The sequence below is a fragment of the Heloderma suspectum genome, chromosome 3 (assembly GCF_057233095.1).
Source record: "Heloderma suspectum isolate Gila_16-S chromosome 3, 16-S_ref, whole genome shotgun sequence".
In the NCBI taxonomy this organism is placed as follows: domain Eukaryota; kingdom Metazoa; phylum Chordata; class Lepidosauria; order Squamata; family Helodermatidae; genus Heloderma; species Heloderma suspectum.
The window spans coordinates 235,972,960-235,999,296 of NC_139460.1; the positions used below are offsets into that span (position 1 = coordinate 235,972,960).

The following is a 26,337-nucleotide window of genomic DNA, read 5'->3' on the forward strand; positions in this document are numbered from 1 at the left end:
TTTATTATGCAAACTACAAACAAACAGGCCTTGCTTCAGGCTACAGACAGTATCCTTACACAGCAACTGACAACAAGATTTTCTATCAGGCTTTCCATAATAGAGGAGCCTTCAGGTAACTACATGGTTGAGAACTGCTACTAAACTGCTAGCTGCTACAGAACCCCCTTCTCAAACTGGGTGGCCTATAAAGTACCGCCATCAAGTACCGCCTTTCCATGGGGTTGCTTCCCTCGCTGTAAGTGTCTTGGAGCACGTCATGACCTTGCATTGCTCCTCCCTTTTCATTTAATGTCTGATTCTGGGGTCTCTAATTCCCACCCCCTCCTCCTCTTTGCTAGGAGCCTGAGTTGCCACAGGTCCAGGAGACAGCCCGGCTAAGCCATCATCCAACTGATTAAACTGCAGCTGGGCTTCACCCTCTCTGGCATCGATATTCTCGGTGAGGGCCCCCTCCTGCAACCTTGATGCCTTGACAACTTCTTCCACTTCCCCCTCCCTTTCTGACTCAGAATCAGTTCCCAAGTCTTCTTGGGGCGCATCTGCAGAAGTGCTAGGTCCAATCCCTACAATGCCAGAGGCAATGCTATCCATTTCTTTTAACAGAACATATGGTTACTTTGATGATGATGATGGGAACAGTCAGAGGTGGACTGGCTACTTGCAAATCATGCATCAAGCATATGAACTAAGGAATGCATGTATGACTCATATTGTCTTTTAAGTATTCCAAAGGCTATGTCTTTGGGATTTTTATTAGCGCAATCCCTCACAGCGCTTGCTTGAAAATAACACAATGTCCAATAATGGTCACATTTACAAACCTTATATACATTTCTTCTCTTTCAATCTCTTTGTAAAAATTCTGGAACAGAAAAAAGAAGCATAAGCCTACTTTAGCAAACTTGATTTCTCAGTAAGCCAAACATATATTATGCATATTATATTAGAAATTCATCGCTGCATAACATTAGCCCCAAAATTGCAATATGTAGCTTGCTTGTGGTAGAAGAATTTATACTTTGTCCTAACTATGAACTATGAAATCGACATTTTTTTTTAACATCTCACTGCAAAATTCAGCATCTCCAGGATAGGGCATTTCCAAGTCATACACCATTAACTTTTCTCAGCTTTGTAATGTACAAAACTTCATAACGTACTAAAATATAATTTAAAATTTTGAAGTAATTTCAGTAATAAATCATCCATTCTTGAAATCTAATACTTTAACAATATGCTTTAGGGCCAAACTAGACGCAAAGTTAAATGTGCCTCTGTATCTAATGCGGTTTTTTGGTGCCGGTGGGGGATTTCCTACCAAAGCAAATACAAGCTTCAGAAGTGGTTTATGTGTGTGCAAAGGCATATTTAATGTCACATCTAGTTTGGCCCTTAACAGTGATTAAAAAAACAAGTCCTTTCTGAAAGTTACAATAAAAAAGCTAGATACTTTGAATTGTACTGGTCAGCTGTTTTGTAGGGCAGTTGTATCCCTGCTACCTTGGGCTTGGAGTGGGCGTCAGCAAGGCTCTTGCTCAAGAAACCATCTCTAGTAGTTCCTGCTGACCTTGGTAATTATAAGTCTGTCTCTAGTCTGCATTTCTGAGCCAGGTGCTTGAGCACAGTTGGTGGCTGGGCAACTACAGGTTTTCTTGGATGAAGCTGATTATCATGATCCATTCTGGCTTGGTTTTCAGCCTGGTTTTGGGACAGCAACTACCATAGTCACACTGGCTGACAACCTATGCTGGGAAAGGGGCAGGAGGCGTGCGACACTCTTGATTTTGTTGGGACTTCTCAATGACCTTTGATATAATTACCCATGGTATCTTTCTGAGCAGTCTCTCAGTGTTTTGAGCACCACTTCATGGTGGCTCCATTCCATCCCATTCTGTCATTTAACAGCTAGGAATACCCAAACATTTTGGATCGGTGAGGACATTTAAAATGGTGTTCTCATAAAATGACTGGCATGATGGGTATGGCCAAACACAAAACACCCATTTCTGAGAAGGCAAACTAGTGAAAGTAAAAGAAAATTAATTTCCCAAGAACCTGAGAAGGATATCCTGTCCAAGTCTCCCCGAAGGGGCAGATTTTGAGCTTGTGGGTATTCCTAGAGACAACTTTACTCTTGCGGCCCAGAGTGCCTGTTAAGCAACTTTGGTTTTTCACCAGCTGTACCTAATGACAGAACAAACCTGGCCGCTGTCATTGATGTTTTGGTGATTGACCAACGGGATTACGAAAATAAGGCTGTTCAGTCATTCTGTGTTTGTTCTCAGTTATAGAACGGTTGCTTTCTGTTTAGAAATTGGATTATTTAGAGGCTTCCTTGCCATGGGTTTCAAAAGGTCATAGAATGTATGACAGATAAGCCCAGGAAACCAAAACTTAAGAAACCTAATTACTATGGGAAGCAGAAACTTAGAACACTCTACTGACTTTCTGGCTGGAGAAGACATTGGGAGGGGAAGTTACAATACAATAGTGTATGTGAGTAAAGCTGGCAAGTAGATATGGGAGAGACGAAGAGCTAGAAATCAGGACAGAGACTGTTGCAAAAGACCCAGACTGTCCTCAAAAAGCAAAAAAAAAAAAAATCAAAAAGCAAGTCAATAAGCAGGCAACGCTCAAAGGTAAAGTTTTACCACACAATAAGGAGAGTTCCGAAAGAGAGGTCTGATAAACAGCTCTTTACTCCAACCAGTAATATAATGCTGTTTGGCTGAATTGAGCTTGGGGAATAATAGGCACAGGGGAGTAGAAATTGGTCATGTTTGGGGGGTTGGAGTAATACAGCCCCAAGGGCTACATTAGAGGCTTCAGCTTCTACCACAAAAGGCATCTGGAGGTCTGGATGTTGGAGGATGGGCTTAGTGGAGAAAGCCTCCTTAAGCTATTGGAATGCCTGCTGTGCATCTGCGCCTCATTGGAATGCTATCCAGGACCGGAGTAAGTTGTGCGAAGCTAAGAATAAATCTATGATAGTGTTGTAAGTCTTTAACTCCCGAGGTTAAACCTGCCATGGCAGTATTGCTTCCACCTTAGCAGGATCCATCTGGATTCCGGCTGGGGATCTGCGGAGCCACAAAAAGTCCACTGAGATGAGATCAAATGCACAAGTTTGGCATATAAATGTTGTTCAAGGAGTGGTTGCAGCATTGCTCAGACATGTTGGTCGTGGTTCTGGGGGCTCTGGGGAAAAACCAGGATGTCATCTAAATAAATGATGAAACAATCGAGATAGTCATGAAAAATATTGTTCATAAAAAGATAAAAAATAGTGGGAGCATTACACAGTTTGAAAGGCATCACAGTATATTCATAGTGACCATACCGTGTCTGGAATGCGGGCTTCCACTCATCCTCAGCATTGATTTGGATCTGGTTATAGGACCCCCCTGGATATCTAGTTTGGTGCAGATGGGTGCATTTTGGAGGCATTTCAGAAGTTCAGGGATCAGGGAAGGAGGTACCTGTTGCAGATGGTGATCTTATTTAGTGCCTGGTAGTCATTAAAGAGTTCTCCACACTTCTTAACAAAGAGGACTGGTGCAGCTACAGAAGAAGTTGACAGCTGAATAAACCCTCTCTTCAGGTTTTTGGCAATGAACTCCTGTAAGGTGGTGAGTTCTGGTTCGGATCAGGAGTATATCCAGCCAAATAGAATCTGTGCTGTAGGTTAGGCAGAGGCATCTCCTCAGATGTGGAGCTCAGTCTCTCAGGTAAGCTGTGCTCCTGATAATATAGGGAGGAAAAGGTCGGGTCACCATGGGACCAGGATATCTGTAGGTCATGGAGAGTCAGCCAAGTCATTCCCAGTACCAGCGGAAAGTGCAGGGCAGCTACCAGATAGTTCCTCTTTATGTCCCTGAATCTCCAAAGTTTCATGAGTTACAGATTCTGAAGTCAAAGGCCTTCCATCAATTGTCTCTACCACCACTGGGGAGCTTGTGGCCTGAGATGGGATTTGCTGAGCAGTGGCAAAAGCAATGTCCATATAGTTGCTAGAATCCATCATAGCAGATCTATGCATCATAGCCTGTCTGGGGCTCTGAAGAGTCACTGGTAAAGAGGTGATTTGGGAGGAACTATACAAAGGAGCAAAGCTCAGGAATAATATCTAGTCTTTGAGTTACTGCTGTGTCTCTCAGAATTGCAGGTTGGGAAAGTTTGGCAGGGCAAGTAACTGCAAGATACACAACAGTACCTCAGTAAAAAAGAGACCCTCTTGTCTCCTTCTCTTGGAAGGTCAACTTTGGCTGGGCTCCTCCTAATGGCATGGGTTCATGGGAGCTGGTCTGATGGTGCGCAGCATGGCAACTTTCCAGCTGCCCATCTATTCTCAAACATAAGTGAATCGAGGCCTGGAGGATTGATGGCGTTTCCACTCATACCAATTCATCAAAAATATCATCAGACAGCCCTTCCTGAAATTGGTTCATCAGGGCCTCTTCATTCCACTCCAAGTCTTGGCAGAACTCATTCGGATAATCAACAACTGGTATTTTTCCCTTGGTGAAGGTGCCTAATCTTATGGTTAGCGGTTTCAGCCTTCTGGGGTTCCTCACAGACCTGCCACATCTCTGTTATAAAGCTCCTAAATCAGAGAGGAGCGGACTAGGCTGTAACAGGTATGGAGTTGCCCACCTGGCAGCAGACCCTATCAGTAGCTTGATCAGGAGCCCCACCCTGGTCCAGGCATCTGGAAAGTCCTCAGGACACCGTTCCATATAAAGTACACATTGAACCACATTGAAATAAGGCTGGGAACTGGTCAGGTGAACTATCAAATTTTCCAAGGGCTGCTACAAGGCACTTTTGCCTAGGAGGTGCAGATGCAGGCAGTCGCACTGGCAGTGGTCAAGCCAGCTGAACTTGGAGCACATTGATATCAACGATCTGCTGGACCACTTGGCTTTTTAAGAGAATGGTTTCTTATGCTAAAGCCTCCATCTCCACACTGGAAACAACTGTCCTGCTATACTAGATCAGGCTCAGGGTTAGGTTAAACTATGGGCCGCGGTGGCTTAGTGGTTAAGATGCTGAACTGCAGACTGGAAGGTCGGCAGGTCAGCAGTTCGAGACCCGAGTGCTGCGTGACGGAGTGAGCTCCCGTCTTCAGTCCCAGCTTCTGCCAACCTAGCAGTTCGAAAGCAAGAAATTGCAAGTAGATAAATAGGTACCGCCTCGGTGGGAAAGGTAACAGCGTTCCGTGCACCTCAGTGTTCAGTCATGCCGGCCACATGACCACGGAAGCGTCTTCGGACAGCGCTGGCTCTTCAGCTTAGAAACGGGGATGAGCACCGCACCCTAGAGTCGGACACGACTGGTTGGGGACACCTTTACCTTTTACCTTAGGTTAAACTAAGGGGCAATCCAAAAGCAAGCTAATAAGCAGGCAATGGGCAAAGACACAGTTTTACCAGACAAGAAGGAAAGTTCCGAAAGAGAGGTCTGAAGAGCAGCCAAGGTCTAAACACAGACAGTCAGTTACAATACCCAGTCCAAGAAGCAAAGTCAAGCAGGAGTCCAAGGTCAGTCACACAGAGGTTCAATCACAAGGCAAGATCAGGAAAACAAAATACAAGGCAGTAGAAGCTGGTAAAATACATTGTTTCCAGCAATGGCTAGACTTCTACTACCAGAGCTTCCTGAGCCCCACCCAGGGTTCAGCTGCAGGCCATTACAGGCCTTGCTCCCGAGGAGTCCCTTTTTCTTGAGGAATCCTTCTTTGTATTCAAGCACTCCTCCTTAAAGGATACCTAGTGGCCTGTTTCTTGAGGTGACAACACCCAGCCTCTGCCTCAGAGGCAGAACTCTCCTCATCCTGTAATCTCCCCTAAGAGGGCTCAGACTCCTCCAGATCTCCTGTCATGGGTAGCTCCTTGATGTTTGACATCTCTGAGAGCTCTAGCTCCTCCTCAGAGGAGGATTCCTCCAGCAAGGGCTCGACATCACTCCCCTTCCCATGGTCCCCCTCCCCCAGGACAGGTTCAGGGGGCCAGGCTTTGCTGGGTTCCGATGGTGGAATTGATGAACTAGATCAGAAGCATGAACATCTGAAGCATACTCCCAAGAAAAATCTTCTGGCCCATAGCCTTTCCACTCTATGAAATACTGAAGGCAGCCTTGGTACTGCCTGGAATCCAGAATATGAGCTGCTGCTGGAAGTTTACATAGCATTGGAGGCACTGTTCAAGGGTAGCATTGGTACACTCAGTTTGCCCATCTGATTGAGGATGATGCTGAGGAGAGGTGGAGTTGTACATCCAAGGATTTGAACAGGGTCTTCCAGAAAAGTATGGTGAACTGGGTGCCATAGTCTGAGACTATATGTTCTGTCAAACCATGCAAGCAGAAGATGTTCCAAATGAACAACTGAGCTGTCTCTTTGGCTGAGGGAATTCCTGAAGGGAAGATGAAATGGGCCATTTTGGAGTACACATCCACCACTACCAGGATGGTGTTGTAACCTTCTGAAGCTGGCAATTCAATAATAAAATCCATGGATATTGCCTTCAGGGGCCAGAATGGGTTTGGAGTGGGAGCAGAAGTTCTGTGGGCTTTCCAAGTTGGTTCTTGGCCCAGCAGCAAGTGTCCAGCAGGGACATGACACAGTCTCTAGGGACAAAAGAAGCAGAGCTGAAAGCAAGAATGCTAGAAGCTGCGCTGCTAGTAGACTTGGATGAGCTGAAATTGCTTTATTGCAGGGGTGGGCAACATGTGGCCTATGGGCCACAGGTGGCCCTTGCCACCCCCACCCCCCATAGTGCTATGAGCTCTGTGGCTGCTACAGAGAGCCATTTTAATTTTTTTTTAATCATTTAGTTTATTTTTTCAGGCCCATGGATGTGTGTGTGTTTGTGTGTGTGTGTGTGTGTGGCCCACAGGGTACCAGGGAGCAAAAATGGCCCCTGGAACTCCTGCTTCTGTTTCCACTCTGTTTGTCCAAAATGACAGAGAGAGACAGCAAGGGCCTTAAAGTTGCCCATCCACACTTAGCACCTAGACAGCAGACTGAACAGCCACACAGGTCAACTAGTTAGTCTTCCCCATTATGGTGAAATGTATTGTATTTCTATTTAAATTATAGTAATTATTTCTACATTTGTAACATATATAAATTAGTGTATGCAAATGTTATGCAAATTGGTGTCCCCTTTTGTCTTCTTTGGTGGAGATGAATTCCTTCTGTTTTGGTGATAGAGAAGTGGCCCCCTACCTCCACTGCATATAAGCCTATATAAGTATATAAGGCTTCTCTTTATACGTTAGCAATCTCAGGATTCTGAGCAAAAATGATCTCAGACTTGCCAGTTAATTGCAGTGGTGATTTTTTAATTTGATGAACCCATTGGTGAATTTGGCTATTATGCTATTCATTGTTTTCAAGTTTTAATTTTTGGTTTTTTCTATCTTGAAACTCCAGGAGTTTATTTTATTTTCTGGAAAGTTGCAATGGCTGTTGGCCAAAAGCAATAAAAGCATTCTACTCCTATAAACCTACCAAGCTTCCAGTCCTTTTCATGCATCTGACAAAGCAGACTGTATTCTACAAAAGCTCACGTGCTTTAAGGTGCTGTGAGACTCTTGTCATTTTTACTAACCAGGCTATTTTACTGAAGTTAGATTTTATCGCTGGATTTCCTTTTTCTTGTATATGTACTGTACTTAGATGGATTATGACAGCAAAAGCTAGGGTGTAAACAGATTAATATACTTTAAAAGTGAAGATTTATGGAACTGAAGATAGAGGCAAACACAACAAACACAAGTTACAGAAAAGAACAAGAAAAATAAAACCTCTTAAACTTTTCCAGTTTGATAAATTGTTCTAATTTCCTTTATAACTTTTCAAAAGCAATAGAAGCGTTCCGAGTTTTCTTTTTTGTCAAGTTTCCAACAGGCAAAATGTTGTCATTCTAATTCTACTTAGGAAAGCAGGGAGCTGCTTCTAAAAGCAATCTATGTGTCACTCAATAGATCACAATCAACGATAACTTCCAAGAATTCTCTCCTCTCCCAAAACAACAGTACTGTTGTTACAGCCAGACAAGAAAAGTAAAATCGCATGCAGATGTTCTCTTAAATGACAGCTCAGTTTACTGTCATCACTCATTTACTGTTCATAGATACGAACACCAGTCATAAATATAGTTGTATATAATCAGCCAAATACTGTGTGAACATTCCTAAGCCTATTAAAGCTCCAAGTATATGACCTTGTAAGTTGCCTTGGGAGCCCCATCGGGACATAAAAAAGAAGACTCATAAATTTATAAATAAATAAATAAAATTAAAGCCCAATTATCCAAACTTTGATTCTTCTGAATACCTAAATTCATCTTGTGTCACCCTCTTAGCACAAAAGGTTATGTACACCACTATAATATTGAACTGAATTTCTAGTTATCCATTGTTTTTGAATACTTGAGCCACTCAGATCAAGTTACTATATATGTAGTGTCTTAAGTATATGAGTATGTAATCCATATTGTTCAGCTAGAATACATGTACACAGCTTGTGATCCATCAAGCAAATGTATCCTACCAGCTATGTTTGATACAGACTGACTACTGAGCTGTTGGACTTCAGTTTGAATTTATTGTGTTGCTGTTCCTATTAATTTTAGTTGCCATTTATCTGCTGAAAATATCAACAAATATAATTTCAAAAAACTTGCACTAATTCTTAGAAACTGGAAAATAACCAAGACTGGGAAATGGAAAAGGTATTTAAGAAGCACATTTGAGAATAGCACTACCGCACAGGTATACCAAACATTCTGCCCTGGTATATACCAAGGCAAATACACCTGATCCAAAGGTGTCAATGGCAGTTATTAATAAATAGCACCTATAAATGCAGCGTAATGAATGAGGAAGGGCTGCACTATGCCAGGGGCATCAGTAGCTCAAAGCATGTGGATGCTCTAAGTAAGGCTTTTAAGATCAAAATAATCTCTGAAAGACCACAACATGTAAGCTTTATAATACTCTTACAGGGAATTTCTTGAGTATAGCCCACCATCTTGGCAATATCCAAAAGAAGAGATATTCCTGTGATTTTTTTTTTAAATTACATTTTCAAAACTAGTCATCATTCTAACGGATAGGCTAAAAGTCAATGTTTTTTATCTCATTGGAAACTTGGGAATTTACCTCCAATTTTTAAAATTAATATGTTTTCACACTATAATGTTATCAGGTGTTTAAAACTTTTTAGGTTCAAAGAAAAGATGTTTTTGTTGGGAATAATATTACTCAAGGAAAGAGTATTGCATACTTTGGAACCCCACACATTGCATATAGGGTTTTTTTCTATTTAAAAGATGGAACCCAAAGTTGATCAATATCAGCAACAGACTAGGGGCAGATGTATTCAAGAACTGACAAAGGAACTGTACAATATCAATAATTTTAAAAAACCAAAATTTTCATGCTTCCTGCAGATGCGGTTCTGTGGCTGTTGCCTTGTCTGGCAGGCAACACAAAAGGCATGATCAAGAAGCAAGGGACTGAGCTCGAAAGGTCTGCAGAAGATCATTGTCAAGCAAGCAATTTTCCTTCTGTGTGTCAGCAGCCTGTAAAGTTCTGTTCCATGAGGCTGAGCCTGCATGTATTTCTTAGGCCATCTGTGTTTGCTACCTCGTACCGTCCAGGGCTTCAAGGCCACAGCAGCACGCTCATTAATTGGTCTGAACGAGTTCAGTTGAGGCTTTGTGGGAACTTTCTGCTCCCCCCTACCCACACCATAAAGCCTAAGAGGACTATTTTGATTACCTTGTGACTGGCTGATAAGAATCACCTTAGCTTGGCTAAGATTTTTGGGTATAAAGCCAGTGGGGCTACAGCCACCCACTGTTTTCATCTATGTCTTAGGTTTCAATTGTCTCCGTATGGCCCGTGCTTTGGTACATATAGGCAGGTTTAGCCAGCTTTATTGTTTTGCCCTGTGAGTACTGTTTGTCTCTTATGCTATTTGGCTCTTAAGTAACTCCCTTTCCCTTTTTCTCTTCAGTAAATAAACTTACCACCTACCATAATCTTTATTCCAATTAAGTATTGGAACTAAGTCCAGCGCTTTCCTCTTGGTTATTGCTACTGTTTAAGGTTTCAGACTTAGGGCTTTGGAACAGAGGCCCTAGTTTCATAAGCCTTAGGAATGTTGTGTAAGGTCTGACTCAGGCTGAGTTGGATGTAAGGGGTGGTGGTAGCCTACCTTGCTGGGTTGGCTTCAATGTGAGCAACCTTTTGTCCCTGCCTACACTGCTGGGAGTTAGAGCACCCCACTTCCCTCCTTCACAATCCTCAGTTTAATTTGTATGCTGCTTTTCCACATAAATGTGTCCAAAGCGGCTCACAACATAAGAGCAACAATACAAAAACAAGAATACATATCGGTATATCACTGTAATAAACAGCTTAGTTCTATTTCAAAACATAATATCCAGACATTTCATTTCAATAATACTTGCATTCTAACACTTTCAATTCTTTACAAAATGACAGGGTTGATCATTAAAACACAATATCAGTTGATTTTATTTATCAGCGATACATATGCTAGAGTCAAATACACCCAACCTTTCCAATGCGGTCAGGTATTAGAAAAGTAAGAACAGCAACTAGTTCCTCAAAAGTGCCCAGCGCAGGAAATAGTTTTATTTCACAGGGTTGTTGATTAATCAAATGAGGATATTCTCTTAACAACTTCATTGTGGATGCATTTAAAGTAGTAAATGGGGGTTGGACTCAATGGCCTTGTAGGCCCCTTCCAACCCTACTATTCTATGATTCTATGATTCTAGTCTGTATTACCAGTGTTTGTGTGTATACCATGTTAAAACAGGTATACAGATTATAAAATTATGCAAATCCAGTTTTGATGAAAAAATTAGTTACTACTGATGAATTAAAATCTTCAGTTAAACATCATACGGAATATTTCCATTACCCCTTTTAATTAGATGTGTCTCTAATTCCATTATTTTTCCCCTCTAACATCTGTTGTTTTTCTTTTTTCTTTCTTAAAAGTGTTCCAGAATAATAATCTGTGGAATCTTAATGAGAAGCACAGACTTCAGTTTAAACATTCAGCATCCTTTCTGAATTTAGTAAACTTATTTCTTCTCACTCACCAGCACATTGACAGTACAACTCATACGGTTTTCCTTGTTTTCATCATGCATAATAGTTCTGTAATCCAGAAGTCTTTCCATCAGCCGAACCACAAGTTTCACAAAAGTTTCACCATTTTTAGCAAGGTACTTATGTTTTCTGCAGTGTTCCAGAAGACTGAAAATATAATTACAAAAATCTAGTTAATCACACTTGGGAGCAGACACTTCTCCAAGGTGTAATTTTCAATATTTTGTGCTGTATCATTAACATATTTTATTTATTCTTAGGCTCCAAAGTTCATTGTAACCTAATTGGTATGTCTCTTGACTATGTTCCAACATCAATCCAACACTTACATTTTGTCAAATAACACTTTATACTGTTCGTCTCCTCTGCCTCCTTCTACTTCGTGATCCAGCTTTGTGATGATCTCATTTTCAAACTATAATTAAACAGAGCAAGTGTAAATAATCAGCACAGGAAATATTTCATTTTATTTCTGTAGAAATCAATGGGTCATAGATTTGTTGAAGCTCACAACACGATATTTAAACACTGATTTTAAGCTTGATTGACTTTTAACAGTTTGAGATACCTCTGATATTAGGCTAAGCAAAATGATCTGTTACCCTATGAGGAACTTTCAATTCAGGAATTATTTGGTCATGTTGTTAAATGGAGCTTAGACAATTGCTTTAAGAAAATGTAACTAAGATTGTTGATTAGAAGAATAAGGGATGGGAAATAACACTCATAGCAGGGCACACAATGTCCTTTACAAAAATTATAATAGTAACGAATGCAAGCAGTTTGAAAGCACCATTACTGATGATGTATAACACCTTAGGCTGTATTGCCAATTGCATCATTCAGTTGGACGAGTGTAGTAACATCTATTTGGACTAGAGAATTTGGCTCACCTCAAAATATATCAAACAGATAGCTTCAAAGTCATTTCATTGGGGGAGGGAATTTGTAAGCTGAAGCAGAACAGAGCTAGTAATGAGGTTAAAGAGAGGGATGTAACATGATCACAGTGATATAAAAAACATATTCTGGTAGAAGCATTTTAAATTGGCTAGTGATGTTACTATGACAAGTAACTGACACGTCCAGTTATCAATAATGCTTTCTTTCACACACAGAGAGATATTATTATATTATGTTATTAGTATACTATACTTCAACCGGTAGTTGCATAATTAAAAATATCTGCTTCCCCGTCATTTCTAAAGGCTTTCCTTATAAACTGCTTAAGACACATTTACATTTATAGGTAAATGGGTATACAACTGGGCTGTTAATGGGGCAACTGAATAGCATTTGCATTGCAGATCCATGCTGAGGCTGGGAAAGCTATACACTGGTCCTGCTCTGAAATTTTAAAACAGCACAAATGTTGAGAATTTTAAAATACATCCATGGCAGAACATTAAACTGTAAAGAATATATCCGGCTACTGTTAACTTTGCAACTGTGTGTGTGTGTGCGCGTGCATGCGCATCAAAGATCCGATGTGGATAATATAAACATAAGAACATAAGAAGAGCCATGTTGGATCAGACCAAAGATACATCTAGTCCAAGATTCTGTTCACACAGTGGCCAAGCAGCTGTCAAAGGGAAACCCACAAGCAAAGGGAAACCCACAAGCAACAGCACCCCCCTGGCCCATGTTCCCCAACAATTGGTGTACATAGGCTTACTGCCCCTGATACTGGAGCGAGCATAGAGACATCAGGACTAGTAGCCATTGATAGCCTTCTCCTCAAGGAATTTAACTCCCTTTTGAGGCCATCCAAATTGGTGGCCATCACTATGTCCTGTGTTAGCGAATTCCACAGTTTGACTATGCGCTGTGTGAAGAAGTACTTCCTTTCATCTGTCCTGAATCTCCCACCAATCAGTGCTTCTGTGATGAGAGCTCAGTGGTAGAGGAAATACATAATTGTACATAAATATGATTCCCACCCATGAGTTCATGCTAGGTTAGATAAGAAGATAAGATAGGACGAGCCATGCTGGATCTGACCAAGGGTCCATCTAGTCCCGAATACTGTTCACACAGTGGCCAACCAGCTGTTGACCAGGAACCCACAAGCAGGACATGTGTGCAACAGCACCCTCCCATCCATGTTCCCCAGCAACTGGTGTACATAGGCTCACTGCCTCTGATACTGGAGGTAGCACATAACCATCAGCACTATTAGCCATTGATAGACTTCTCCTGCCCCCACACATTATATTTCTGTCCCAACTCTATATGATGATCAGGACTTCCTCTCTGCCTGACCCCTTTCATCTTATTTAGAAGGTAATACTATCATGGAGATATCTTGTGTTTACTTAATCCCTTGTTTATTTGTGAGTTCTTGTGTTTGATATCACAAGAACCCACATTAAAAAAAATGTGTAAGCCTGCTTCTGATCTCCCTGGGAAGAAGTAGGGTTAAAGACACATTATTTTAAAAGCCCACATATTATCCACACATTGGATCAAAGCAGGGTGACCACGTTACACATTATAGAAGACAGTCATTTATTTGAAGAGCTCTCAGAGAACAGTTCTCTATTTGAAGATGTCCGCTATTTGATGGGCTGTCCAGGCCAAGTTGGGTTTAAAGTCAAAGAACCATAGGAGGTAGAGCAAGGGCACTGAAGCCGCCCATCAACACTTAGCACCTCAATGGCAGACTGAGAAAGCACACAGGTCATCTGGTCCATCGTCCCCACTACGGTGAGATGTATTGTATTTCTATGTAAATCATAGTAACTATTTCTAATTCTGTGTCTGTCTGTCTGTCTGTCTGTCTGTCTGTCAAATTTAGCATAGAAAAACATTATGCAAATTTGTGTCCTCTATTTTGGGGATGCATTTCCTTTTATTTGGTGATGCATAAGTGGCCACTGTAGCTCAATTATTGCTCTTGCAGAGTTAAATGCAGCTGGGCATGGTTCAACTTTAACAGCACAATCCTATACACGTTTTTTTCAGAAGTCCCCGTGTTACTCCCTAGTACACATGTTTAGGATTACGACCCAAGTCATCTTCAGCAGTTTTTGCTTTTAAAGATCAGTCTCCTATAGGATTAAAATATTATAAATCTCAGTGAACTTGGGACAAAGAATAAACTCTGCTTTTTATCACTGTCTGGAAAGGCCCTCATTTTCTGTGACCAACAAAGAAGCACCCATCCGCATTAAATGAATGGCAGAGTTGCTGATCTTATCTCTCCAAGCCAAATGTGGTATTACTTTATCTCTGAACAGATGCTCCTCTTTCAATCAGGGCCTAGGCCTTCAAAGTCTGACTGACACTGAGACATGTTTGTATCTATTACGCTGCTACATAGAAGATGTCAGTCCCCCAAAGCCATAATCTACTATATTTATGAAAGAACGTTTGGCTAAAACATTGCACCTTCCAAAGCAATGTATTGCAACTATACGCATACTAGAGTTTAGTGACTATACTGTATAACGATGTTATCCACACATGGAGTGTTGGTGAAGGTGTACTTTTTTATGACAAAAGCAGCAGGCATGGTTATACAGAACCTGCCAATATCCTGAACATGTGAGGCGTGTCAATTGAAGGTCCATATACTATGGGGGATCTAGATGTCAATGTTGCTGTGGATGAATTTTATTTTATTTATTATTACATGAATACCATGCCTCTTTCCGTTTGCAAAGAACCCAAGGTGGCTTACTTGGTCCTCTCCCTCTCCATTTTATCCTCACAACAACTGCATGAGGTATGTTAAGCTGTGACTGGCCCAAAGCCACCCAGTGAGCTTCATGGTCAAGTGGGGACTAGAACCCAGATCTCCTGAGTCCCAGTCCAACATGCTGACCACTACACCACAGTGGTTCACTTAGGGATTCTTTAGCATGCCTGCCCCCAAGCCCCTTGTTGCTTTTAATTCCTTTCTGTGTCCTCCATGTTCCTCTATATACATACAGTGATTGCTCCCAAAATTCATTCTACTGCATCCCAGCTCCTCCTTCCTTTCTACCACTGTTCCTACTGATGGAAAAAAAACCTCCTTCAAATTCTGATAAATCCTCAAGTGTTCATATTATAATAAATTATGCAAATAGTATCTAATGTGCATAATTCAAACTGATTACAGGTTTGGGGCATACTTGTCACTGAGACAGTATATACATCAGAAGCATGAATCACTTAAACTTAAAGTAGTCTGGCAGTGCAGAATGGCTTCTACCTGGGCATACAACCAAATCTGAAAAGACTTCAAAACTCCTTTTATAGCACCAGTTTGGTATAAAAAGATGACAACACTATCAACGATTAAGAAATGCAATGGTACAGAGAGTACAAGCAATGAAACTATATGGCAAGCATATGCACGCCTACTATCAGGGACAATAAATATATGATAATAAAACATATATATTTAAGCAACTATACAGAAGAGAACACTTACAAAAAGATTTAACTCCAGTATACACTCTACATGAACAGAATTTAGGAAGTGCAAGCAAACCACTTTGGAGGAATATACTTTTAAGATGCCACATTTAGGAAAAGAATGTGGACGTGCCTTGAATCATAGAATCATAGGGTTGGAAGGGGCCTACAAGGCCATCAAGTCCAACCCCCTGCTCAATGCAGGAAGCCTGATTCCCAGGCAGTCTCCCATCCAAATACTAACCAGGGCTGACCCTGCTTAGCTTCCCAGGCACATCAAACCATGAAGATCCCTTTTTGATTTCTCCTTGACATAAATTAGATATTTGGAGCTGATATATATTTGCAGCAGTCATAACCCCCACCAAAGCAGCAGTTAGGAGGGAAGGAAATACAGGCACAAAGATGGAAGTCACAAAAAGTGACTTAACTCAATGTAAAGTATTCAGATACATACCTAATCATAACAAGCCTAGATCCTCTAGGTGGGGAAATTTATTCTTGTTTCATTTATGAACAACTGCATAGCTGTAGAGTGATTTCTTAAGGAAGTTCAGACATTCATTCATTCTTGGGTCATGGCATTGTCTCTCAACATCTTGATATGCCTGTGTTACTCTTGCACACATCCTATGGCGGTGTGGCTGATATTGCAATAACCAAGCCTGTTTCTGTCTTCATTGCCCCACCCTTCATCTTTCTCACCTTACCCTAGCTTGTTTTTTTACTCATATCAGAATGGGTCAGAAATAGAATGCTGGGAACTGGCTATTTATAGATATGAGTGGAGACCTGCAGTAAAATGTTGCAGTATTAGAATGTTCCTTTGCAGGGCCACAGCCAGCCTAAAATAGGAGCCTGGTAGTGCTTTCTGGGGCTCACAGCAATGGAGAGATTTCAGGAGGTGGGGAGGAAAAAAACCCCCTTTTTCTTTTCCCATGCTCCTGCAACCTTCCCCTGTTGTAGTATAAGTAACAACTTTATTGCTATATAGCTGAGGGCAGGGGGAGGTTGGATCCAGATTAATCTTACTTAGACCCATTGAAATCAATGGGAGGGTCTACTCTAAGTAAGACTAAGTCCAAATCCACACACATATACACCCACAGTGTGGAAAGGGAAGTTTTTAACCTCATGACACACTTCTACCTAGCCTAATCTGCCATTCCATAACCAAGGACTGCTTGTCTCATTATGAACCTCTCCAGTAGTTAAGATCCGCAGGAGAAGCTGTCTTGAGAACACCATTACTGACAGAGGCCAATCTGTTGGGCATGTGTAAAAGAACTTTCTCCAGTGTTGCTCCCAAACTTTGGAATGTGCTCCCCTAGCAGCTCTGATTAGCCACCACTCTCCTGGCTTTCAGAAAGGGTGTTAAGACACATCATTTTAATTTACCCTTTTAAATTATGTTGGTGTTTTAATGTTGCACTGTTCTTATTTTTTACTGAGTTAAAGTTTTATTGTTTAAAATATTTTTAAATAGTTGTAGGCTGCCTTGAATGTTTTTTTATCAAATAAAGCGATATATGTTAATAAAATAAATAATAACTATACTATAAGATTGTCAATCCTCCCCTCTCCCCCATTTCCCATTCACTGACATCGTCACCATTTTGTAGATCCTGGAAGCTCACTGAACATAGGCCCTTATTAGGTTGAGGGGGGCAGGATTGCGGGGGGCAGGGCTTTAACATTTTCTTTTACTTTAAATTTACGAGCTCATATATTTCTGCAAATATGGAAAATCTCCTGAGTATGTAGAAATCACTACTTTGTTTTTGAGTGGCCCAGTATTTCTTCCCAATGGATAGGGACAAGATCACCCAAGTTTGGTATCAGAGGGATTTACTCCGGGCTGTTAGCACGCTAAGTCAAAGAATTCCAAATTCTTCATCATAGGTTCCCAAACTCCATAACCTAGAATATATAAAATTAAACTGTGCATGTTTCAATTACTTTGCATGCAATTGAAGGAATACGAAGTAAATGGAGGATGATTGGAGTTAAAAGGACATTAGGAAAGGATGCTTAGGAAATAGTTGCCATGGGAGACAGAGATAGAAGTACAAATCATTATAGTTCCACCTCTTGACCACAGATAAGTTTAAGGAGCCTCAGCTTTATGACCTTTAAGACAGATTTTGCCCACTCCTGGTGGCATTCTCTTTACAAATATGAAGGCTGAGACTGATAAGTTGCCAAATGATTGCACAATAAACCTTCTTGCCCTATGACCACATAGCCCCGGTTATGGGCCTCTACACATCCCATATAATAAATTTATGCTTCTACTGCTTTACTAAGTTAAGCCTAGAAAGTTATTAGAAAATGAAAAAAAAACATCCATGAAAACGGATTAAAATGCAACTGCATGATAAACTGTTATTTGGCCTTCTGTGCCCCCAATGAGGCAATGCAATTCTTTAACGTAATAAATGTACTGGTTCTAGAAAGGAAATTAAAATGAGAGGAGGAGGAATAATCCCATCCACCCCCTTGCTATGCAAGCTCAGAGGTGCATCCCTGTAGTGCAAGGCCATGCCAAGCAGTAGTTTAAAGCAATATAGTAAAGAAGAAAGTCACAAATCTTCACAGATTCTCTAATGAGGTACAAAAATGGAATTGCCTTCTTTGACACTTGCTACAGAAATTATCCGCCGGCTGATTATCTATTCGTATGAGATTGCTCATATGTAGAGGGGAAATGTATTTGTTATAAAGGAACCCTGACATTTTGATGACAACAAAACCACTCAGTCATGGCAAACTGAATGCAAATTGCTTAAAATTCTGCTTAAGGATGCTGTGGCCATGTTGGTCTTATTTGGGAGACAAAATGAAATGAACATGGTATCTTTTTACAGTGTAAGCATTAAATGTTTGTCGCTCAAGAACGTAGCTACAAATAGGGGTATGTAATTAGAATGGAAGCTTCCATCTTCCAATGAGAGCTGATTTGTTCTAGGGACACATGGCTGCTATAGCTGCATGGGATGTGCAGATGAAGACTCATAAAACTGGCCCCTTCCTGATATAGTGGCCATATGTCCTGGCTTACAGAGGAGAGTCCTGTATTTGAAGGGTTGTCAGAGGACAATCCTTTGTTTGAAGGCATCATCTATTTGAAGGGTTGCCTTGTCCAAGTCCAGTTTAAAGAACCATAAGAAAAGAGAGCAAGGGCCTTGAACTTGCCCATCAGCACTCAGCACCTGAACAGCAGACTGAGCAGGCACACAGGTCACCTGGTCACAGTTTCCCCATGATCACCAAATGTATTGCACTTCTATTTGAATTATGGTAATTATTTGTAGATGTGCATCTATACACAAAATTAGCATACACAAATTTTATGCAGATCTGTGTTCTCTTTTGTCCTTTTGTTTGTCAATGCATAAGTGGCCATCCTACTTCCCAAATGCACTTTGGGAAGTGACGTGGCCCATGGTAGAGTGCCACAGTTCCAGGTAAATCATCTACCCCTCTCCATTGCTAACTTGTGGGCTCAGTATGGAAGAGAAGGGATCACTATGAGCTTACACTAGTAAGAGAAATAATGAGGATATGAAATAATTTTTACTGCTAGGTAGTGATAGTGCTGAAATTTAGAATTGGGTGGGGGGGACAAACTAGCCATTATGCACCACGCCAAATAACTGTAATGTTTGGGCCTGGTTTCTAATGGCTCACCCTAGTGCCAACATAGCAGCATCCCTGTCATCACCACCACCCTCTCCCTCTTATCATTGTAAAGAGGGATGATGACAGTGAGGCTTCATGGAGGCCTCCAGCAGTGACAGAAGCCTCATCTTTATGTTCTGAATGCTTCTGGATTCTTCTGAGTCTGCTTAGAAAAATTCATGATCACCCCAACCTTAAATATGGAGGAGGAACCAGAAAGAAGGGCTGTGAGCAAGCTTCCCAGGTTTGATCTTTCCAAGAATTATCTGAGAGAGCTTTGAAAATAAAGCTAATAAAGGCAAGTCAGGAAGAGCTTTCTCATCATTAACATCCAACTTCACCAGCAGAGAACGGGGTTGTTGGTATAGGACTATCTCAAAGGGAACGTATGAACACAATGGTTGAAGGAAGCAGCCTAATGGTTGCAGGTCCAGATAGCTGTTGTGTTCTTAAGGAATTGTTCTCCAACAGCAAGATGAATGGGGGATCTGCCACTTCACAGGAGAGTAGCATAACTGTCATACCATCCCTGATGTAGGGGTCAGGATTCCTTTCATGGAACATAGAGCCCCAGGTGACACTTTTGCTAAAGTTTTGAGTTTTTGAAGAAACCGTTAGACAATTATATGACTGTTTTATTCCATATATATATATATATATATATATACACACACACACACATACATACATATACTTCTCTAGCTTTACTATTGTCTATAAAACATCAGCCATGGACATACCCTGTGCCAGACAGCACTTACCAGCCCCAACAGTGTTTCACTGGACAGCAAAGTTAGGTGTGGGCCAAAGAGCACTACTGATATAATTGGGGCAGGAGGTTGTGTGTACTGTCCAATGTTTTCTCTTTTGTTCTTTTCTTTCATCAGTCTACTTTGTTCTCTCTACTCTGTCTGTTTTTCACTCCTCTTACACTTTTGTCCTTTCCTATGGCTATAATTACCTCTAGCAGCCCCACTTGACACCCTCTCTTCATTCTAGTATGACTTGTGTGTTTATTTCTTCCTTGTCGTAATTGCTTCCCACTTGGTCTTCCATACACTTGGAATTTTCTCCCTCCTCATAACCTCCGTGCTCTTTCTTTCCCCTTCTTTTAAAAATCACTTATCTCCTGTTTCTGGCTTCCCCTCTCCCCTTAGCATCGTTTGGGGAAAAGGAAAAACATCAAACTCATAAGAAACCTCCTCCAGCTTTGCAATAGCCATTCTCACAGAATTTTATGCCTAGGCTTGATTGCTTTGATTCCTTTTCCTTGGGTGTAATAATAAAGGCCGAACACAACACCTGTCCCAAAGGGTTCACAATCTTAGAATGAAAGATGTATACTTATAGTTTTAAGTTGGAAGCCAGCTTGGCTCCCTTGTTGGGCGGAAAGGCAGGGTAGAAATGCTTAAAGGTAAACAGGGTTGGCGTTGGCCCCTGGCATTCTTTGGCAGCTCCCTGGGCCTACGTGCCCTGGCAGGGCCACTGCTGAAGCCTCCCAAGGTCCCTCCTTAATCGTTTTTTTTTCCCCTGGCCTGACATTCCATGCACCACGTGGTGGCTGGATCTAGCCTCCCTTTTCATTTACCCAAATGCCCTCAACCTAGTAGTGCTCTGAGGTATTGTGGGAAATTAAAGGTTGCTGGACCCAGCTGCCCAGCACTGCTTGGAGCACTGCCACCGGTGCCAGATACGCTTGATGGAGGAGGTCTACTACAGGACACTTTGCCCAGGGCCCCCTTAAATCTGGAGGTGGCTCTAAATGTATATATCAACAGGCTTGTTACAAAAGTGCTTGGAAAGAGCGACTGTTGTTGAGCTACATCAAATTGAATTAATTCTGATTCAGTTAGGATGAATCAGTGAGTGCTCACAGCCTTTACGCACAAAGTGTGCCCCAACTTTCTTTTAGCGTTTGCACAACGCTCTTATCAGACCAGTACCCAATGCACAGATAACAAACGGGAGCAGGGAATAGGGCTTTTGTGATGCATCAACATCACTTTTCTTTTTACTTCATGCTAGATGGGCAGCAAATAAGATGCAGAGTGAAGAGCCTCCAAAGAAACAGAAATGTATTTAAAGTTAAACAAAAGCTTCAAGCAGATAATGGGACATAGTTGATGGGGTACTAAGGCAGACTCCCTGGCATTTGCTTTTTAAAAAAAGATTAAGGGCACAATCCTACACACATTTAGACAGAAGAAAGCCCTACAACTAGCTGGCTGGGGCATGGTGGGAGTTCTAGGACTTTTTTTCTGTCTAAACATGCATAGGATTGCCCCCCCCCAAAAAAAAATGGTGCTCCCATGCTGTCCTTATTGAATAGGGGAGTGCATTCCCATCAAAGAATAAAAGAAATGAAAGTTGCATTCCTATGTTTAGAATGGGGAAAAAGTTCTACAACTCCCAGCATTCCCTAGCCAGCCCCAGCTGTAGGACTTTTTTCTGTCTAAACATGCATAGGATTGCCCCCCCCCCAAAAAAAAACCCAGTGCTCCCATGCTGTCCTTGTTGAATAGGGGAGTGCTTGTAGAACTTTTTCCCCAATCTAAACATGCATAGGAATGCATAGACTTAAAACTCTTTAAGTGCCAAGTTAAGGAATATCATTTGGACAATTTTAATGCTCCAAAGCAAGGAAATATAAAATTCCTGCCCTCTGGTTAGACATAAAGAAAAAAAATTAACACCACAAAATAAATACATGCCTATTAATATAATGAAGACACAGTACTCACCTAATAACCATGGAAAACATGGAAATGTGAAAATAAGATAAAACATTGAATTAGTGTGTCATCCTATGGGAATTCTGCTCTATAGACTAAGCCCTACATACTAAGCGCAATGAGAGGAATGACGGAGGCATTTTTGCCCCCTGTTCCTGCTTTTTAGCATATTAAGGGAGCAATCCTATGTGGAGAGGCAGCCGCCTCAGAACTCAGAGGTGACCGCCTAGCCAATGCACAGTGGGAGAAGCGTGGAGGGGATTGTCTCCTCCTTGCTCCAGCCACCCTGCATTCACGGCTAGACAGCCGATTGCGGCTGCCTAGCAGTGGGATGTCAGAACCTGGGGTGGGGAGGCCAGACAACACATAGGAAGTGTTGTATTGACACGTATGTACTCCCTGTCCCTCGGGACCACCCCCTTTTGCCCCACTCCGTGCTGCTCTTAACAGCATGGACCACGGGGACAATCTGCATCACCTACAAGGTGGCAAAGGCGGGGAGGCGGTTCTCCATGAACTGACCTTGGAGCACGGGCTCTGAGTAGGGAGGTCAGAGAAATCCACCACGGACCCCAACAGAATTAAATTCTATTGAATTCGACCTCCGGAATCCATGGCGGAATGGCACAACTCACGTCCACCTCCCTCCGTAACTGTCCAGGGCTGGATCCTCGTCGCGGTGATTCTGCGGAGCTGCCAGCTGGTGGCTCCACGGAATCGCCGCAGAGCGGAGCCAGCCAAAGAGGATTCCGGGGGGAGGACCCAGATCCCCGGAGCAGCAGGTAGGGAATCCGCCCATCCCTAGCTCTGAGGATGGCTCCCAGAAACCGACCAATTCTATGGCCATCTAGCTCCTGACTAGAAGCCATAGGATTGCAGACTTAGCTAGACAGGCCTTTGAGGCTGTCTAGCTCACTTACCTCTCCTTTGGTGGGGAAGGGAATGAAGATGCTCATGGATCCAGTAAACCCATGGCATCTCTTTTCCTGCCTACCATCATGCACCCATTTCCCCCTCCTCAACTCAACAGCAAGCTTCGAAGAGGAGTCGCATGGAGCCTTCCAGGGTGGCCCTTACCCTCATTCAGGTTCCCTCCCCTGAGGTCATAGGTATGTTGATGGCCTTGGGGTGGAGGGATCCATACTGTCCTATGGTACCAGGGACCACAGGATTGCTGTCTCAAACTATAATCCGTGCAATTAATTGGATGATCTTGAGGGTGGGAAATTATCATGATTTTACTTAATCACATGTGAACTTTACATGCAGCATTTAATTAGTTAATTTAATTAGTTAATTCTAAAAGAGCTATTAAGTAGGATGTGAAGGACAAGCAGAGACAAGGACAAGCAAATTACCCATCCACTGATTGTGACAACTATGTGTGCTAATGGGGAAAGTTAGGCTGGTGTGTGTTGGGTCTAGCCCAAGTGCCACTCTGGGCCTACTACTACTTTGGAGGCAGGGTATGATTTAGAATAAGACCAGGGTGATGTAGAATCCAGTACAGTTGTGAAAAGCTCAAGGCCTGGGAGCCTGGCTCAGCCTGACTTCCCATCTGATTACATGTCAAAGAAGAAAAAAAGTCCTGCAACTCCCAGCCTTCCCCAGCACCCCATGCTGGCTGGGGAATGCTTGGAGTTGTAGGACTTTTTTCTGCCTAACATACAGAGGATTTCACCCTAAACCTATCAGACCTAACCCAACACAAGTAGGTATGTATAAGAATTTCGGGTTTCCCCCCCACAAAACATGCGAGCACACCCTGTTCAAAGTATCAAACACAAACGCAAGAACCTGTCTGCCAAAAATATTCCTAAATTGCTGAACACATGCTCGTGTTCGATTTGCACAACTTTCCCCATTCGATTTGTGTAAATTTCCTAATTTGTGAAAATTTCCCCCATAGATTGAATCAGCCCCACTTTAGTCTATTGAGGAAAGCTGCACAAATGTCATGTTCCTTCGCTGCTCAATTTGTGCAATTATCCCACTGTGATCTTAAACAGCACTCATTCGCCCCTCCCTAAACACAAGCCAGATCCTGTGTCTGACACAACAGGACAGGTCCTTAAGATCTATTTTTTTTGCTACCAGAATTTGATTTGAGGCTTTCAGCGGTAAGATGTTAAGAAAAGTATAAAATGCAATGCATAAACACTAGGTTAGTTCTAAATATGTTAGTTCTAAACATTGCAACATACAAAAAGCATATGTGAAACTCAGCTGCAAAATAATAAATCAGGATGCAATGATTGTCATTCAATTTCTTTTCCTTTTCTATTTCTTATCACTAGTGGTAGGTCAATAACTCCCATGCTCCATCATGGTTAGACATTATTACAGTGTAGCTTACAAAAATCATTATGCTCCATGATTTGATTCAACAGGATGTGTGAAAATCTTGCTTTTCTAAGAGCTATAAATCTAGTGGTGCTGAAATTTTTCTCTTTGCCAGTGATTTTCAATTTATTTTGAAAATAAAAGGACTCAATCAGAAATGATTCATAAGAATACAAATGCTGCTGTTTGTGTGTCAGCCAATAATCACTGCTATGACTGAGGGGAACATTTGTCACAGTCCACATGGTAGAGCTATACATATCCCTCACTACGCAGCCAGAAGGATGATGCTGAGCTGAGATCCTTATCAGAAATTCCTGATAACAACTCTTCGGGGTAAGGTAAGATGTTAGAATCTATAATCCCTTTAAGTCTATCAGATTCATCAAAGTCCATTAATGATATGATAATTAACTAAGGACAGCTGAATGTTAAGTATTATTAAAAAGATGGATCTGCATGACCATTTTACTGGTCTGCACCTCCCATAAAAACTCTAGGATCATTCCTCTTCAGTGCCTCCTTGCATCCCAATAGTTACAGACCACCCCATATGGCTTGAGATTTAAGGCTGCAATCCTATACACTGGAAGTAACTCAACAGGATTTACTTATGAGTAGATGTAGATAGGATTGCACTCTTCAGTACTTCATCAGGGCTTCTAAATGTTTTATGTTGCTTATAGGAATAGCATTATGCCCTGCAAGTGACAATTATTAATTTTCAAGTTCTGGGAAAAACAAAACTTAAAAATACCCACTGACAACTAGATAAGACAGTGCTGCCTCATTGACATTATAATTTAATGTCAGCCTCAAGAATGAATAAAAAGATTCTCTGTTCCTTCTTGCTGACAGTCCCAACTCAATTACCTGCTTTTCATAACAGAACTCTAGCCAGAGGTGCTTTATTTGCATCAGTAGTTTTGTGTTAGCAATCATGTGCATTAGCCATTTGTTTATTTTACAGCTGTGTGCAGTTCTTTTTTATTTTGGCGGCTCTAGAAACAAGACATAGTTCCTTTCTATGACACATGATGGATACACTACTGGATGTTGGATATTGCTAAAAGATGGATTTGCACAATCATTTTGCTCAGTTGCAAGTTCTTTATGGATAGTTTTCATAGCACACTACAACTAGAAGGTAATTTTAAGACAGAAAAAAGGCAGTATTTTTTCATATATGTAACAAAGTTATTGCCTTACGCAATTCATTATAACACCATGTGCTGACTGCAACTAGTCTAGATTTCTTATGTGCATGTTTAAAAACAAACACACAAGCAATAAATTAGACAAATACCATAAATTGGCCATGGTGACTAAATGGAAATTCCATGTTGAGAGATACATGCTAGGTATGAAAACAGGGACGTCCTGTTTCTTCAAGTCCTACTTGTGAGCATCCCAGGGTTACCTGGCAGGCTGTGGTTGGGAACAGAATGCTGAATTAGATAGCCTGGTACAGCAGGACTGTTCTTATGTAACTGGCTGCCAGGAGCCCCTGGGGATAAAACCAGGAATCCTTGCTTCTATGCATGACTCACTGTGTGGTGAGCCACCAGAACTGCAGTCTAAAGCAGCTTCCTAGGCCAGCCTTCCCCAACCTGATGCCCTCCAGATGTTTTGGACTGCAACTGCCAGCATTTCTGAACACTGGCCAGGCTGGCAAGGGTGATGGGAGTTGAAATATATGGCTGTATGGCTTGCGGGTGCTAAGTACACTGTGCACACGATGCTGTGAAATCCTTGACCTCCTTTATGGTATGCATCCTGCCTTTTTTCCTCTTACAAGGAATCCAAGGCGGACATGGTCCTCTACGTTTTATCCTCACAATAAGGTAGGTTAGGCTGAGAGTCAGTGACTGGTCCAAAGTCACCCAGTGAGCTTCATGACTAAATGGGGACTAGAACTCGGATCTCCTGAGTCTCAGTCCATTGCTTTTAATTAAATGTTCCACTGCTTTTAATTAAAACAGCCAATCTGCAAAGATTTTAACCTTCACAGGCA

General features: G+C 41.7%; 1 protein-coding gene across 3 annotated transcripts in view; it reads right to left on the reverse strand.

Moving 5' to 3' along the window:
- The window catches only part of DOCK1 (dedicator of cytokinesis 1), a 556,714-nt gene that overhangs the window by 117,254 nt on the left and 413,123 nt on the right, over positions 1–26,337 (reverse strand). For all 3 annotated transcript variants that reach the window (XM_084841443.1, XM_084841442.1, XM_084841444.1), the window contains exons 34-36: positions 11,490–11,575; positions 11,151–11,307; positions 825–865 (exon numbers count right to left, since the gene is read on the reverse strand). In XM_084841443.1, coding sequence (XP_084697569.1) covers positions 825–865; positions 11,151–11,307; positions 11,490–11,575 — 284 coding nt within the window. The remainder of the gene's footprint in view (positions 1–824; positions 866–11,150; positions 11,308–11,489; positions 11,576–26,337) is intronic.